The sequence below is a fragment of the Marmota flaviventris genome, chromosome 1, assembly GCF_047511675.1.
Source record: "Marmota flaviventris isolate mMarFla1 chromosome 1, mMarFla1.hap1, whole genome shotgun sequence".
Classification (NCBI taxonomy): Eukaryota; Metazoa; Chordata; class Mammalia; order Rodentia; family Sciuridae; genus Marmota; species Marmota flaviventris.
This window is the reverse complement of record NC_092498.1, coordinates 107,401,797-107,420,040: the sequence shown is the minus strand read 5'-3', so window position 1 is coordinate 107,420,040 and position 18,244 is coordinate 107,401,797. Positions and strand designations below refer to the sequence as shown.

Genomic DNA, 18,244 nt, shown 5'->3' with positions numbered 1-18,244 from the left:
CTGAGATCCCAGAATGCTATCAATTTGGATTTATTTGTATCCATAAGGGCTGGGAGAAGGCCAGAGGGTGTCGCCTTCACAGACTCCAAACTGCAAAGTGATTTCTCATTATATAGCAAAACTTAAAATAGTCATTCCTCTTATTTTTTTCCCACCTATATTTAATTCAAAAAATTTTAGATGACTCATTTTATTTTTTTCCCAATTGTTTCAGCACTGCTGTCTTCCCTTTTGATTTAAATATTTTCACCCTAATGGTTAAAATGTTGAATTCTAACTTTCAATTCCTTACAAAGATGGCTTTCTATTTCAACAGCCAATCTCATGGGTCCTATGAAAAGGATTTCCACAATACATTGAACTTCATGTCTCTACATGTCAACATGTTCATGCCATTTATACTTTTTACCCCAAGCTGTGTTATGTGGCTGAGAAACAATACAAGGTGCCCAACCGCCTGGAAGGATCTTGTCATCCACCTGCACTTAAGGTACAAAGTAAGTGGGGTACAACCTATAGTAGCTCATGTCCAGATGACAGGCTGTGGGCTTCACCAACCTCTTCTTCTATGCTATTTGTGCTTTCAGCATTGGGACAAAGCAGTGCAAGAGTTGTAGAATGTGCTCAGATGGACTCAGGCAAACAGTCTGAAAGTTGTAAAATCTGTTTTCAAAAATGCCAAGGATATAAAGGTGAGATGTGGACAATGGCCCAAAGAGTGGGTGATGTTTGGAGAAAAGGATCTTAAGAATTCAGCTGGCCAAATCAAAAGAGATTCTTTGGGAAGGACAGAGAAATGAAGGCGGAGGCCAGCAGAGGATGTGGCCTGGGCACCCACGAAGAGGAAAATGTGTGCAGTGAGCACAGTCAAAAGGGTCATCCTTTCTAACCCAGTTATGCAAACCAACACATTTTTGAAATATCACTTTACACATCATATGAAAAAAAATGATTTCATTCAATGGATTTGCAAGCAAAGAAAGAGGGGCTCTTAGGCAGGATTGCCCCACACATCACAACTCTAGAGGGGTGGAGAGCTGAGACTGAATGCCAGAATTTCTTCAAAATCAGGTACAATAAACTGGGCTCATCTTCTAAAGCTTTAACATTTTGTTTTGTTTTAAGGATGAATTTATATCATTCCAGAACATAATTCTTACTACTTCATGACTAAATCTTGTTTTTGCATAAAAAAGCCATATCCACCAGTTTAATTCAACATTTATTCAAAGGTATAGATTCTAATAGAACTTTTTACTATTTCTAAAAGAAAAAGAACACCCAGCCTAGAATATTCACAAGCATGTGCCTGAGTCTCTGAGGGCCATCATAGGAGGGAGATGCAAAATAAGCGTAAGCAATAAAAAATTTTGATCCCCCAAGGTCAAGTCCACTGGGCATGTGTCCATGCCTGCTCACAATATCAACCTCTTGGTATTCTCAGCTAAGATGTGTATGATTTCCATAGCCAGATTCAGTAACTTTTAAACCACAAAAGTTTTTTTTTTTTTTTTTCACTGTCAATAAACCCTGAACCAGGTAATCCCCGACTAACTAATTTAACAAGCAGTAAAAAGTAAGAGCTAGTAAATGGGAGACTTGTGTGGCTTTGATTCTTCCAATTGCTGCCAGCTACACCACTAGCTTATGATACTTATCCCACAGGGATCTGTACCTGACTATCTTGGGCAGCCTGTTCTCTACGACTTGAGGGGAAAAACGTTCACTGCTGGGCAAAGCAGTTCAGTCACTGGTCCTTACATCCACATAACAGAAATTTGATGAGAATGGAAACATGATCAAATTATTGGAAGGTAGCAGGCAGTGGGTAAAATAAAGGAAGGTAAGAGAAAAGAAGGAAGGAGAGAAGGAGGGAAAGTAGAGAGGAAGGGAGAGAGGGAGGAAGGATAAAAGAAGAAAGGAAGGAAAGAGTGAGGGAAGGAAGGAGAGAATGAAGGAAGTAGAGAGGAAGGGAAGGAGGGAGAGAGGGAAGGAAGGAAGAAAGGAGAGAGGGAGTGACAAAGGGAACTAAGTAGAGAGGAAGAAAGGAAGGGAGGAAAGGAGGAGGAAGGCGAAAGAGAAAAAGGAAGGGAGAAAAGGAGGAAGAGAAAGAAAGAGAGAGGGAGGAGAGAGAGAGAAAGATCAAAAGACAATAACAGCACAATGAAAGCCACAATGAGTCTCAGTGTTTTCTGGATCATGGTGTGCTCAGGAAACCCAGCAGCCACAAAAGCAGGAGCAGTGAGCACACCCTGTCTCCTGATCTGCAAACAGAGCCCCAGTGGCAGCGGAAGGCGTACCTTTCACAGGAAGGCTGGGGTCTGTACCAGCAAGTGGGGCCAAATGCCAGGGTCACCCATGCATGTGCTGTCAGGACATGGGTGCTGGGGTGAAATAGCAGGCTGGTGAGTTCTCTCTTGAAAACTAGCCTTTCCTTCACGCTGTTCCTTCACTCCAATAGCTTGCAGCAACATTTTTTTTTTTTTTTTTTATGAAGCTAGAGGCTCCAGTCGCAGCCATCTTTGCAAAAACAATTTCACAGATGTGATGGTATCTGTTTTTGAAGCTTAGTTTACCTGGGAGACTCCCCAGCATGCTCATGCACATGAAGCAATTACCTTATTTCAAGAAAATTTAATGGAAGAAACGAAATACCTCAACACAGAAAAGTGACCACATATCACACAACTAGAAATGAAGTGATAAAAAGAAAACTAAAAGTCATTTTTTTTTTTTATTTAACTCAGCTGCTATGCTTTGGGAAATTGATTGGTTTTACATGTTTCCATTTTGCTATATTCTTATTACTTTATACTAAGCAAATGCCAACGAAATCTATAGCTGAAGTTAATTTTAACTGAAGTTAAAATTGGATCGGATATAGACTTTCTACAAACCAAATGTGGGCAAAAAAATAGACGAACTAAAAAGCAAAATTTCACATGCACTTATGATACCCATTGAGAAAACATTTTAAAAAGTAAATTGATTTAAAACTAATTTTTAAGAGTTGATAAATGACTAGTCTCTGGGTAAAATTCCACAAAGATTAACTTTAAAAAGTTTTCTAGGGCTTGGGATGTGGCTGAAGCAGTAGTGCGCTCACCTGGCATGAGCCGGGTGCTGGATTCAATCCTCAGCACCACATAAAAATAAAAAAAATAAAGATGTTGTGTCCACCGAAAACTAAAAAATAAATATTAAAAAATTCTCTCTCTCTCTCTAAAAAAAAAAAAAAACCAGTTTTCTATAATGTAACAATACACTTTTCTCAGGAGCTCTTGAGATCTGTCCCATCCAAAAGGTAATGTCATTTGGCTTATTAGACCCCTGATCATATAAAATGTGGTCAATCCAAACTGAGATATGCTTCAACCATAAAATACACACTGGGTTTCAAAGACTCTGTACAATAAAAAAGTAAAATCTGTCTCTAACAATTGTTTGCCTTAAGCATATGTTCAAAATATCAGTATTTTGGGTATACTGAGTTAAGTAAAATATATTAAAATTAATTTCACATGTGTCACTTTTCTTTTCTTTTTTTTTTCCTTTTTATTAGAAAATTGAGAAAGTACTTATGCAGGTCCCATTATATTTCCACTAGAGAGTGCTTCCCTAGAATATGTGATTCACCTATTATACAAATATATTCCAGAAATGCTGGTTATCACTCACCCAGGAAGCCTCAGTCTCCCATACAAGGACTGTCCTGGTAGCTGCATTTTATAAGACAGGCTGAGGCTGTCTGCCTGAGATCTGATTAGAAAGACCCCCTACCTAACCGTTAGCTCCTGTGTGCATGAGTATGTGGAGCGTATGCACAGAACAGGCTGATTTTAAGGACAGGTCTTACGGAGATACCCCATCAATAAAAGTATTTTTTAAAAATTTAAAAAGTAGTTATAGAAATAGAAAAAAATAACAAACACAAACCTTAACATAAATTCTCACACCCACAACTATAAAGTCAAATATAAAAACCAATGTGGAGACCATATATGAGAAGAAATATTCCTTTAAAATCGTGAGTAAATGTGGCCTTTAGAATGACAAAAATAACTCTATTGTCCTCTTAGGATTAAAGCCTCTTCACTAACCCTCACCTTCTCTATTAAACACTAATTTCACTAAAGACTGTTTCAACCATAGTGTTAAGATTAAATAAGTAGTAGCTACACCAGGTAATATTTAATTGTCATTATTCAACATTATGGTAGAAACAGAAGCCTAGAGAAGTGCTCTGGGGTCACTGGAAGATTCTTATTTTTATTGCAACCAAGTTCAACTGGAGAGCATAGAGATATTGCGAAAGCAGTCAACATTCTGCCAGGTTCCAAGAATAATAATAAAAATAATCATATGGCTGCCTGCAGGGCTATAATAAAAGTCCTTTTCTCATTTCAGCAGGATTTCACTTCTAAGGTAACTGTCTTTCATTCTGAAAAAAGAGAATGCCCATTGCAACTGGTTTGGAGGCCTTCCATCTATCACACCCTGCCTGCTGGGGAGAGACACCGGATGTTCAGGGCTTCACCGGAATCATTGCCCAGTGACTTCAGTGGAAATTGACAGCCTGCAGCCACATCCCCTGTAGGGGAAGTACTCTCCTGGCAGCTGGTCTTGCAGAGACACGCCCCAGACCTGCCGCCAAAGATGCCTGCCCTGAACTCACTCCTGAAAGTAGGGCATAAACAGCTCTTCAGTTAATGGAATGAGTTCCAGCAAGTGTCAGGTGCATCTGAGCCCAGATGTGCCAAGAGTGTCTCCAGGCCTTCCGCAGTAGGTTTAGTTTTTTGATTATCCCCCTAGACATTTGCATATTGCTAAGCCCTTACTGAGAAAGTGTCCTCAGGGTGCCACTACAGATACAAGAACAATTGAAGTGGTCACCTCTCAGATCTGTGTACACACTTCAAGGTTGCATTTTATTGATGGGAGGCACCAAAAATTCTCTGGAAAGGACCAAATTAATCCCATGGTTTGAAGAATACTGTGAGGCTGAGAATTTTCTAGAAAAATCATTATAATTTAGTAACATGCTAATGCAATTTAGACTAGGTCTTGATTTGCATTTTAAAGTTCTTCAAACTAATACGACAGCTATAGTAATAAGGATAGCTCATAATAAGACACAAATTCTTTTCTAATCATTCCCCCAGCAACCAAATTAAATGCTACAGAAGTATTCTACGTATTAATATGAAGAATCCAGCTGCTTCAATATTTCCAGTTTGTGATATCAATAACAAAGAGTCAGTGGCAACGAATTCTTGTTGGAAAAATTTTATTTTCCCATTACTACCCCACAGCCCTACCAAAGTCCTACTCTTTCATAATACTCCCTCCACAGAACACACAGATACACAGCTGTCCACAAAACAAGTCCTTCTTTCAAATTTCATTGTAGCTGTGAAGATATTAAAATTGTATTAAGCCAGTACAGATACAGCAACTCTCAAAACCAAAACCAAACCAAAACAAAAGAGCCCCAGTTTGTAGCATCTGCTGGAGTATGTGGTGTAAATGCTTCTAATCACGGTTGACTTCAACAGTTTAAACAACAGCTTATCCGGTATGATGGATCCCTGCAAACTGCAGCACGCTTTTTCAGTACCCTATATGTTTCTGTTACCCCACACATCCTAACAGGTAAAGGACTTAAAATTGGGAGCAGACCTGTGGTAATTTGTGATATGTAGTTCCTGTTAAGACTGAAGAAAACTGGGGCTTATCTGGTGGGGTACAGTAGCCAGACTCAACCCATGCACTACTGGCCAGACAAGGCAAAGAGAAGGTGGCTTCCTGAGTGACCCACTGCCCCAGAGCATTCAGCATTTCATTCAACTGCTTCTGCATAATCTTTACAGGGCAATGGTTAGGGCTCTGCTTTGTGTCTCTGTTTAAACCTTTTTACTTTTGCATAAAAGGAGGGGAAGCTTTTTTTTTTTTCTTTTTCTTTCTGGGTTATATTTATACTTCCCAAATCAGAAAATGTCCTAACCAGATAGGAGGACAGGTGGCAACTGGCAACCACAGCTCAAAACCTTTTCTTTTCTTTTCTTTTTTTTTTTCCATTTCTTTCTGAAACCCCATGTAGAAGGAAAGTTAACGAAATGTCGGTTGGTCGTTTTATACACAGAGCTAACATGTCTTTCAACACAAGAGAGAACAAAGAAGAAAATAAAATTGGGACAAAAAGCCGGAAACAGACAATGGCATTTATTCTCTGATAGCACTTTTAATCTTGGAATCTTATTTATTTCTCCAAGTGATGCAATGAAGTACAAGGTGATCCAGAATTTGAGTTGTTAGAATAAAATGAAGATAAGATTAGTATTGGTTTTGTTAATAATAAAAAAAACACTTTCTATAGTTATGGTCCTATAGACACAAAATGAAAACGGAAGGCATGGTTTAAAAATGAGAGGATGGTATTTTTTTTAACCTCTTCTGGTCTAATTTTCTATAGGTATTCCTTTTTAGGGACATTGACAATAGTAAAAATATATATAGACGTGTGTGTGTGTGTGTGTGTGTGTGTGTATCTCAGCCAAAAAAGATTTCCCCTCTGCATTTGTAACTTTCATGCATGGAAGGTGCCAAGGGAAGTGAAGATGAACATGTGCAGGCTGAAGGGTGGCATTTAAATCAGCTGCTCACCTGGGAGATATGTAGAACTATCTAGTCTCAAATGACCTGGGTGAGGTAGCTAGCACCATTGGGGATGTGGGTTGTTGAATACCCTGCAATGGGAGGAACAGTCTCACCAAAAAGAGAACCCCCTCTTTTCCCAACACTAGCTGTGCCTATTGAGAAACAGTGACCTGAAATAACCAAGATGATGGACATGAGATACCAGCCCTAAGCTTCCTCCCTCTCCATTTGGAGTTCTCTCGCCCACCCTCTGCTCTCCCTTTACCATTCTCTCTTTGAGGAAGCAACACAACACCATTCCATCTATTCCCTCACTGCATGTTTATCGGACACCTCCCTACTCTAGAGGATGCCAGGTGCCTAGGACACCATATAGAGCAAATCACAGCCACATCCTTCATCTGGAAGTGAGGATATGTGCCGCTAAATAGAAAAATAAGATGGGGTAAGTCTAGAAGTGACAAGACTGCTCTCGGATCATGTGGCCCAGAAGAATGATGTTTCTTATGTGGGGCTCCTCAATCAAGACTTGAATGAAGAGAGGAGGGTACCACAGGAGCCCAGGAAAACATGGTGGACCGGGATGCCATCATTTCTAGCTCTTAGGTGACAAATTTCTGCTTGACTTCAGGCTCCTCCTGGGCTCTTAAGACACTGATCTTGTCTTCTCTGTTAGTTCTTTCCTATTGAGCTTCAAACATATTTAAATATTTTCCCTCTAAAAACATCAACCTATAAATCCCACCTCCCCAGTCATTCAATGTCCTCTATCCTGAAATCCCCTACAATCTTCTTTCTCTTCCTCCCTCAGTATGTCTTCTCTTCATCACCCACAGATGTTGTCCTCCCATCCCTTACCCACCCACCTCTCCCCTCTCCTTGGCAGTTTGGCTTCTGTCTGCACCCTGCTGAGCTACTTTTGGGAAATGCACCAGTGACCTCCACCCAAGGCTCCTTGGAGGGCACCTCCTGCTCACCCTTTGATTCTTCTCACCTTCATTGAAATCTCTTTCCTGTGGGTTCCATGCCATATTCCTTTCTAGAAAATTATCCTGAATCAAATAACTTATTCTCTGTCTCCTTCTTTGCTTTCTCTTCTAGACAGTTAAAGATGAACCTTCCCCGAGGCCTTTGGTGTTCCTGATGGTTCCTCCCACTGTCCCTCCTCAATAGCTAGTTTCACTATTACTTCCCTGAATTCCATACAGTTCCTTGGCTAGGAACCATCGTTGGATCTCACCTTCATTCCCACTCCATGATTACTACCCATTTTGCTCAACAGAACCACTGCTGCCCCAATCAACAAGATAGAAGCTACAGCCACTCCACCTGTAGACCTACATTCAGTGAGTGGACAAACACCATGGCTGTTGCTGAGAGGTGACAGCTTTACCTGCCCCCTTTCTCTCTGGTGCAGGACCGAAGGCCTCACTGGTCTCAACTCTTGCCTATTACAAGAGGGATCTTTCCAACACAGAGATCTGCTGGGGTTATTTTCCACATCAAAACATTTGGAGGGTCCCCTTCTGAACTCCATTCTTCTCATCTCAGCACAAGCTACAGAAGCCTTTTGCACCTCTACTCCTTTGTCGACTTTGGTTTCTTCCACCTTTTCCCCACCCTTCCTAAAGTCAAAATATAATTCACTTTCATGCCACTGTTCAAACTTCAGTCTTCTCCAATCCTTCACCCCACATTCCTGCCCACCTTCCAGCCCACATTCCTGAAGAAAACACTCTTAAATTCTTATGAGTTTGGTTTTGCATTAGCCATTCTCCAGTCTTTAACTGCAGGTCTAAAGGGCAGGTGCATCCACCTGGCACAGCAAAGGGCTCAGAAAATAATGCTGTGATTGGTAGGAATTCACTCATTTCTGGAGGGTCAGAGAAAAACTAAAATTCAAACAAAACACAAACCTGACCTACGTGGTATTTCCATAATCCTAAAGTGAATTCAGCAGGGATGGGAGTGAAAGGAGGAAGGGCAGCACCTCATTCAGCAGGAACTCTGCTTTGGGTCAAACACTGGAGAACTTTTAGGGCTTTGTGGCCACTAAACTTAACACAAGGAAGTGGGGACACGGTTGGCTTTTATGTGCAGGAAGCGACTAGCTCAAAGTGTGAGCCTGTGTTCTTTGCAGGTCCCTCCATCAGCACACTCGCTCTCCCTCCTTCCCTGCCAGGGCCAGGAGGGGCCTGGTTCAACTCTTTGTATCTCAGTGGTTCCAGGTGGAGATCCAGATGTGAAGCTTGCTGGGTTTTTTTCAGGGAACCTCTAGGTCTACCCAGCCTGAGCTCTGTTGCCCTCTGTGTCCTATGACTAGGAACCTTGCGTCTCACATTGGGCTCAATGTGCCAGTACTTTCGTCCCGAGTCACCTGCTAACAGGGTCCCTCGGGGACAGGTCTATACAGTCCCAAAGACATGGAGCACACCATGTTGAAAACAGGGACAAGATCAACATTGGCAGTCAGATGACCATCTATGTTGTGCTACACCCCAGGGCATACCTTACGCATATCACAGCCAGGGTTGAGGTGACTCCCCAGCTCTCACAGGTGCGAAAAGGACACAAAGTCACTGCCAGGACTAATGAACTAAGACACACAGAGCCAGGGGCCCTGACTATCTGCAAAGCTCCCAGGCAGAGAGTGAACAAGAGAAGAGCTGTGGTCTTTTAACAAGTACAACATACACCCCACACTCCCACATCCCCACCCATACACCACACAAACATATATATATATATATATACTACACCCCATATAAATACATATCCCACACACATATATGCCACATGTATATATATCACACACACATATATATGCCACATATACATACACATTACACACACACATACACAAATACACACCACACAAACATATATATGCCACACCTTCCACATATACATACACACCACACATACCACACACATATATATGCCACACACCCCCATATATACACATGACACTACACATACCACACATTAATATACACACCACCCACACACTACCACAACACACCACAAACACACTACACACCACATACACACATATACCACATGCACATCCCCCCCAAACACTACCCACATATACATATCACATACACACACAACACATGTATACCACACACAGACCACAACACACCACATATGCATACCCCATATACACATATATATACAACACATGCCACAGACACATACCGAATACCAACAGGGATACCCACATATATCTATCACATATATACACACATGAACACATGAACCCCATGCACACATTAATATAAATACACACGGAGACATACACAAGTCAGTTTCAGTTTTCGCCAAGGAACATTCTTAAACCTCTGCTGCCTGGTCTCACCTATCTACACCAAAACCTAGCACAAGATGGTAACTGACACAACATAAAATCTAAATTTTCGTGTCCCAAAACTGTTAGGGAGTTCTGTAAGGATCCTCACCACTCCCAAACCTTTTGCGCTGACTGACAAATTAGGGGTATAAAAAACAGAAAGGCAATGCAGAAAGTTTGTAATTTTAAGTTTATTTTGAAGTGGGAAGGAATCACCTGTCACAGAATAGCCTCTCTGGCCAGATATGGAAAGAGGGTGGGAGGATAATTTTTCTATTGCTGTTATTGAACATTTGGGGCAATTTACAAATGAGAAAGACTTGCCACCTGGGTAGAAATGTCCATGGTAACAATACTGATGTTTTCATAAAGCAGGCCCAAGATAGAGGCAGTAAATTGCAAGCTGAATAATACAGATTTTTAAATTTGCCCCATCAAAACCACTGCACTCATTCAACTCTGAAGAGGGGCAAGGAACCAACACAAGGAAGGTGAATGGGCATCCAAATGACATGCTTTTAGTTTTCCTCAAAGAAAGGAAAACAACAGCAACCAAACAGCCACCTGGGGTGGGCAAACAGTCCCCGGCTTGCGACTTGTTTCACATTTGAACATGCTTAAGCTCCGCTGCAGCTATTGCTCAGATTCTGCTAGATAATATTTCTCCCCAGCTAAAATTGGGTTTATCGGTTCAGAAGAGATGCATTTCACAGATAAAAACAACTTCCTCTAGCTGCCGATTAGATAAGCAGGCTCACATCCGTACTCAAAACCCTGCTGCCCAATCTCCAGCAAGACCAGAGCCCGCTGCTCTCTTCCCAGGGTGAAAACCTGTCTCCAGCCTCTCTTCCCTCCGCAGGCCTGGAGATGACTGTCCCCCACCCCCACCCCCCCAGTACTGCTCTGGTTTCCTGTCTAACACTTTAAGATGAAGGACAGATATGGCACCAGGATGACTAATTAAACTATATACAAATCCAACAATTCCCATGTCAGACCTAAAATTCATGGCTGAGTTGAGGGGTTTTGACTTCAACGGAGAATTTTTTTTTTTAAAGGAAGATTTATAATTTCACACACACTCTTTTTTTTTTTTTTCCTGGATTCTGGGGATGGAGTGGGGTGGATTTGGATTTTTTTTCCTATCTTTTTTTGTTTGTTTTTCAATTTTGCTAGGATGAATCAAACAAACCCTGGTCAGAGTATTCAACATGGTAGACCAAAGTTGTGCTGATGCAGTTTCTCTCTCAGAGCCATGTGCCTCTGAATATCCACTGGGAGATGTGAGCTACAGGGCAAAGAACCTGTCCTGCAATGAACCACTCAGGAAACAAGGGCCAACTCCTCACAACGGTGGGAAGCCATTCAGGTGCACCGAACCGAAGGAGCACATTCTAGAATGTGATAGGAATATGTAGAAATGCTTTCTCTCTCCACATCCAGACTCACAGTTCCTTCTACCTTGGAGCAAGTGGTGCACAAGACTGTAGAGATGACCAGTCCATGTGCCAAGTTGTACTGAAGCCATATTGTCTCAATTCTTTGGCTGAGCTAGCTCCATGCCCATCCCCCTTAAATCATGGTTCTAATTCAGCTCTAGAGCACTCCTGTGCTTCTGCCCCTAAATTCTTCCTTGAATTCGACTCTAAACCCTAAATCTGCATGGCATCCTCCTCAGGGGTGGTCATCCTATTTTTAGCCTCAAATCTCTGTCCTCTGGCCCTTCGTGTTCCTTGTGCTGTAGCCGACCAAAACTCCTGCCCCTGGTCTGCACTCAGGTGCAGGCAAGAGGCGGAGTGGGGCTGGGGGGTCCTCTCGAATGGTCAATCCTGTGGCACAGTTCCCAGCTCTCCCAGTCAGAGGGGCATCATGGGTACTTGTCAAAGAGAATCCAAGGACATGGAAACATGGAAGGAAGGAAAAGGCAAGAATTCAAGCTGTAAAGAAAAAGGTATGGAACTATGGTTGAGTAAACGAAGAAAATCACGTCTTTAGTATTTTTTTTTAAATACAAAACACCCATCTGCTCTCTAGATATTAATCCTGACATAATTCCTAAGGGAAAGTTTCTTAAGAGCTCCTGGTCAAGAGCTCTCAGAGTAAATCTCTATCGATTTTTCACTTCTTTAATATTGGTGCTCTGGCTGCTTGAATAAATTTGGGGTTGCCTTAAGAGGTCACTGAGTGCTTTCTCGGCTTCAAACTGTTTCAGACACAACCACTTCAGAGAGCTGAGAGTTTTCTCCTTTTTAAAGAGACCACTTCAGAAGAAAAAGCTACAATCTCATTAAGGAGATGTTCTGATGACTAAATCTCTCCTTGCCAGAAAGTTCTTCTTTGACTCTAACTGAAAATTCTTCAAGTTGTGCTTTAAATCCGTTATTTCCTCTTATTCAGACCTGGAAGAAAATGGTGGCCAACTAAGGGCTCGCATCTTGCTCTGACTTAAGGCCATCACCTGGTTTCCCATATTTATATGTGGATCTAGAGTATCCCTGCAATGCTGGATGAAGCAATGAGGTGTGGCACTGTTATTCTTCTTGTCCTGGGACCAACCCACCAACCAGTATAACCTCCCACCTCCTCAGCAGGAGGTTGATTTCTACCATTTCCCACCAATTCCTTGTTCTGGTCTGTTCTTGTTAATGATTGGATTCTTCTAAAACTGAATGAAGCCTCTGGCAATAAAGACTCACAGCTTTTCAAAAGCATGCCTTGCCTCTTTCTAGAAAAGACACCCTTGCCATCCATTATGACCAAGCGTTTTTCCCATCTTTGACCGTCTCACTGATCCTCCCTGACTGTATCCTGAATCTCACGGCCAGTACCCTTCATCTCTCCCGTACTCCTTCCTTCTAACTCCTTCCTCTCTTCTCTTCACTTTGCATATTTTACGGATTAGTTTTCTAAACTAATAAATTTCTCTTCTATCCTTGGGGCTGCAAAGTTATCAGCTCTCTTTCCCTTTTCTCAACTGAAGCTTACAGGGGGCTCCCTCCACCCTTCTTATTAATCTGTAAGACTTCTGCTCTGTACAAGCTGCATCTTTTCCGGTCTTTTTTTCTTCTTCTAACTTTATGTCTTTGCTATACTGTTTTCAACAAAGCAAGTCCACAGAGTTTCCATGGAACCTACAAAGTCACTCTGGGACACAAGTTTAGTTGCTACTGCTCCTTAAAATGAGGAACTGAGCTGGGAGTGGTGGCAAGTGCCTGTAATCCAAGCATCTCAGGAGGCTGAGGCAGGAGGATTTCAAGTTCCAAGTCAGCCTCAGCAACTTAGTGAGACCCTGTCTCAAAAGAAAAAAAAAAAAAAAAAAAAAAAAAAAAAAAAAAAAAAATATATATATATATATATATATATGAAAGGGCAGAGAATGCAGCTCAGTGGTCTAGAGTCCCTGGGTTCAATCCCTAGAACCAAAAAAAAAAAAAAAAAAAAAAACCTGAGGCTCAGAGAGGAAAACCTGCCCTGAGTCACAAGAAGGGTTCTGGCTTGTCACATTCTCTGCCAGGCCACCACTCCTTTTATATACCCTTTCCTACTGCCTACCTTACACTTTTGTCTCAGTGAGGGAATTCTTCTAGTTTCCTGGGTCTGTTTTTTATATACCTTTGTTCTATTGACCCACTTCCATTGAATAATTTGATGAAACATAGCATCAAATGTATTTCCTTTAATCTATGAATTTTCCCTAACTTTTCATATTGTTTCCTACATACTCCTTTTATTTAATGCTACACACTACAAATTACCTTACAAACAACTTATGATCACATACTAATGCTTGCTCATTTCCTTAAAGAATCACATAGGACAGTCTCTAAATGTAGTCGCCTTGTAGCATGGTTTCTCCTGACATCTGTTTCTATGGGTGGGTCTTCTGGGTCCTCTCACTCCTACTTCCTGTCCCCACACCTCTCCTGTCTGGTGTTTGATGTGACTTCTGGGCTTTTGCAGCCTTTGCTTCCTGGCTCTGAAGAATCGCTCCTTGGCCTCCAGTAGCCCACAAGGACCTCTACGCTGCAGATATCCCTGGGCCCACATCAAACAGCTCTTCCTGCCTGTCCACAGAGGGAGGTCAACTGCTACTCTCTAACCCAGCAAAGAGGTTTTCCAGGGTCTTTCAATCTCACAACTCTGAAATTCCTGCTTTCTAAACTTCATCCGGAAAGGAAAACTGGCCTAAAAATCAAGTCACACATGACAAGGGGCACTGAAATGAGCCCCCAAGAAGTGACGAGCCCCCAGGAAGTGACAAGCCCACCCCAACTCCAGGCAAATGCTTGCACTAGTTAAATCTGGGACTGAGCACTGGACTCTGAATGAAGGGAACACCACCCCGGCAGCCAGCCAGCAGTTCCAACTGAGGCTGGGAGATCCTCACCCAGAGGCAATTCCCCTCAGTGCAAAGTTCCTAAGGGAGACATCACCAGGCTATTTTGCAGGTATTTATAATAATGATTTATTTATCTATCCCAAGTGAATTGCATGCTTGTCTCTACTCTCCAGGAATCAGCCTGACTTTCAGTTCCCCAAAGGATGCCCACACTGTGAGGGCTCTGAGGGCATCGTGGAGGCTCCACAATAGCTACAGAGATTTCAGGGTTGAGTCTACCGCTTTCTCCATAAGGACCCAGAGCCAGCTCCTAACTCAGATGACTGGGCTCACAGTATATTGCATGGTCAATGGATAATTTTGGTTCCTGGTCCCTAAGCCCCTTGTTTGGCTATATGAGCATCTCAGGCATGAGCATTTTGGTTTATGCTCAGAGTAAGTGGGAAGAACACTACTCCCATTGCACTGGGTGCATCAGGGACTAAACCAATGAGGAAACCCTGGGGCAACCCCACATTAGTTATTCATATGTCACTAATGCAAATTTTTACTGTGTATATGTACCATCAGTGTCTTAATGTTTTTATTTAAATTAACCTTTCAACTTACATAAATGTGTTTTGAAAGTCTATGGGAACACCAGTATCACTTAACAGTAAATCAAAGGTAATCTTAAAAATAAGAACATCCATTAAAAAACTGTGTGATCATCTGAATCTCAACTTGGGGAAATTCTGAAATGATGTATGTGGCTGTCTTCGCAGAACAGAAGAATGATGGACAGGTGTTAAATTTCTCTTCCCATCTACCTTCCCACACAAGAGTAGCCATTTACTAAAAGGGAGAAAAGAATTTATAAAGGTACTCATTCTCTGTGTTCATCTACACCATATGATTTTAGCCACTATCCTTATTTACTTGAGCCAGAAGGTACAGCTAAATTAAAAGACAGTCATTATACCCAAAGTAAACTTTGTTTCTAGGACACATGAAAACATACAGGAAGTTTCTCAGTTGTTGTGTCAGGATGTCCTATAGAAAGACATGCAGTGAGGGCTTATGGAGCTAAGATATATCCATCCAGCCTCCCTGACTTCTGTATCTTTGTACCTTCATGACATGATTTTGTATAAGTAGGTGCTCTTATATCATAGATTTATCTTTTTTTCAAAAAAGAAAAATTACTATTCCAGGGAACTAATGACTCATTAGCTCATGAGAACATGGTATAGTAGAGTGAAAACTAATCTTTGAGTCAGACAATGAGTTTAATTCTGACTCCACCATTTGACGTTGGTGAGTTCACTGAATTTCTCTGGGCCTCTGTCTTCTTGTAATGAGAAAAGGAGGACAAAGTTTTCTAAACATGAACAGTAGCATGTATAAGTTAACTAGTAAAGTGATTTCAGAAGGTTCCATACCCATCCCTTTAGGGAAAATGTATGTAAATGTTTGCTAACTTAGATAATCTATATTTTTTCCTTTAACATTAAAAAAATTCCCATCTGTCACTTCCTATTTCCAGTTAAATATGCCACATAAGAACTAGAGATTAGAAGGATAAAATAAAATGGCCCAGATGAGACTCCTTCTAATCCAAAGCTCCAGAGAAAAGAATAGCCCTATTGTTATAACACATAAAATATGTAATTTTCATTATCTACAACCAATAAAATTTAATATTCCTGAAAGTGCATCAAGAACAGAGGAGCGTGATGGAGACATATCCCATGGCAGGGTGGGTGACCCTCACCTCTGCTATTTTGCTGACATGTGGGTCTTAAGGCCATACTGGCCTGTGAGGGTTCCTCCTCCTTCATACCAAAGGACCCCATCCTGCCAATCTCTGCACCACTTTTCCTTAACATGATGGCTGAGGGAAAACAGTGAAGAAAAAGACTCATATCTCTTAATCGTTGTCTTGGAAGGACATAGAGAGACGGAGGTTTCACAGAAACAGAGCAGGTGACAGCCTGCAGGATGCCAGGATGACCTGACTTACCCACTCCTCTTTCACTCTTGGAATTCTGCTGTCCTCCAGAGGTAGTGGAAAGGTCTTCAGGGACAGGCATGGGCTCGTCACCATCATCCGGAGTGTCACTTACTGGGGGACTCTCCTTTCCTGAGGAGATAAGTAGGAGCTTGAGTTTCTGGCTGTGGCTGTTACCAGCAGGGTGCCTGGGCTTCCCCTTGGTGGCTTGAGAGGGTGGCATAAGGAGGTAGTAATTGGATTGAGTGTTTCCCTATAAAATAATTTTTTCTTTCTAAAAAAGAATATCATTTTGTCCCCTCAACCCAAACACAAAACAAATGTATAAACAAAGATGCAAAAAGGAAAAACAAAAATAGAAACTCGAGATTTCCACTATTAAAGTTACAGAATGGGTATGTATGCACACATACATACATAATACGGGGTGATATATTTTGTTTCTTCAAAATGAACTAGCTCTTGGACATTCTTATGCACGTATTTCCATACCAGGGCCCATACCTCTACAGTTTTGCATATAATGGGTACTTCAGGATTTATTTAAATCCTTTTTCTAACTTTGAACTTATATTGCTTCCCATCCTTTTTGATTATTAAACAACACCGATGAACACCTACCAGCCAGTCTTTGTACATATCCCTAATAATTACCACTGTGTAAATCTCCAGAAGTTTTCTGACTGGGTCCAAAGGCATCTACATTTTTAAAGTTCTTCACATGTTTCAATGAAGCTTTCCCCAATAAAGTGGTTCCCTTTCATTCCCCACAAGCCTGCCCCACCCACCCTCATGCTAGGATCCTGCTCAGACCCATGCATCCTGGGTTTGTTTACTTTCTTTTCAAGAGCCATGAACTCTTTTGACAGCCGCCCAACTTAACCTGGTAGGCAGAAGATGCCTGGAGAGGGATGGAAGGGCTCCATGCCTACTGGAGCAACAAGTCCCTCCCTGCATGCAAAAAAAAAAAAAAAAAAAAAAAAAGTCTATCAATGAAACTTCACTTTGAAATAGGAATAAAATATAATTCATGAAAACACAAAGGTTCTTCACAATTCACGAAGTATGATTTGCCAAATGAAATTGGGCTTTATAGGATATCATCTTTATTTTGATTAGAATTAAGTTTAGCCAAACCCTCTAGGAATGGGGAACTCTTTCCCATTCTGAGGAATCCAATATTGGGAAGGCATAACCGGTTTAAAAAAAAAAATGCTCTCTACCCATGGAGATTGAAACTCCTATAGCTTCTACCCTTTCAGAGCTAACTTAAACTCCAGTTATAAGGCATAGATTATACCCAAGACATGGCAGAGAAGGACCAAAGCAGATGCAAACTAACCTATCACAGCTTCTTGCAGAAGATCAGTTTGGATGAATATCCTAAAGGAAGTCCAATAGAACAACAGATTGGGGTTGTATGCTTGCTGAGCTGGCCACCAGGTTTTACAGACAATGTGAGCTTCCCACAGAGAAAACCCAGACTTTTACAAAAGCATGTAAATGACAAATCAAATGTTAAAATTTCTAGAAAACATGACTAGATATGGTGTAAAATTTCCTTGTAAGTTTGAGTAAACAACCTCCTACAAGAATTAATTTTAGGGGACTGGCAAGACCAATAAAATCATTCCCAATACATGAAACAACCTTTACTGGAATCTTTAAAATAGAACCTGCACAGGCACCAAGGATATACTTTGGGGAATAATACTGCATTCTCTAGGAAACAGACATCACAATTTAATATTCCAGCTTAGCTGTAATTAGTGCAATTGGCATATTTTCAGAAGGAGCATTATTGGGTATATTTGGATAGCCAATACAAGATGAATAGTTAAAGATAGGGTAGGATTAGAAGAATTTCCCAAAGAAAAACAAAAGGCCAGAGATAAATTGATTGAAA

General features: G+C 41.3%; 1 protein-coding gene across 21 annotated transcripts in view; it reads right to left on the bottom strand.

Moving 5' to 3' along the window:
- Positions 1-18,244, bottom strand: part of Ikzf1 (IKAROS family zinc finger 1) — a 127,478-nt gene that overhangs the window by 89,309 nt on the left and 19,925 nt on the right. For all 21 annotated transcript variants that reach the window (XM_071614752.1, XM_071614735.1, XM_071614733.1 and 18 more), the window contains one exon: positions 16,351-16,470. In XM_071614752.1, the coding sequence (XP_071470853.1) occupies positions 16,351-16,470 (120 nt within the window). The remainder of the gene's footprint in view (positions 1-16,350; positions 16,471-18,244) is intronic.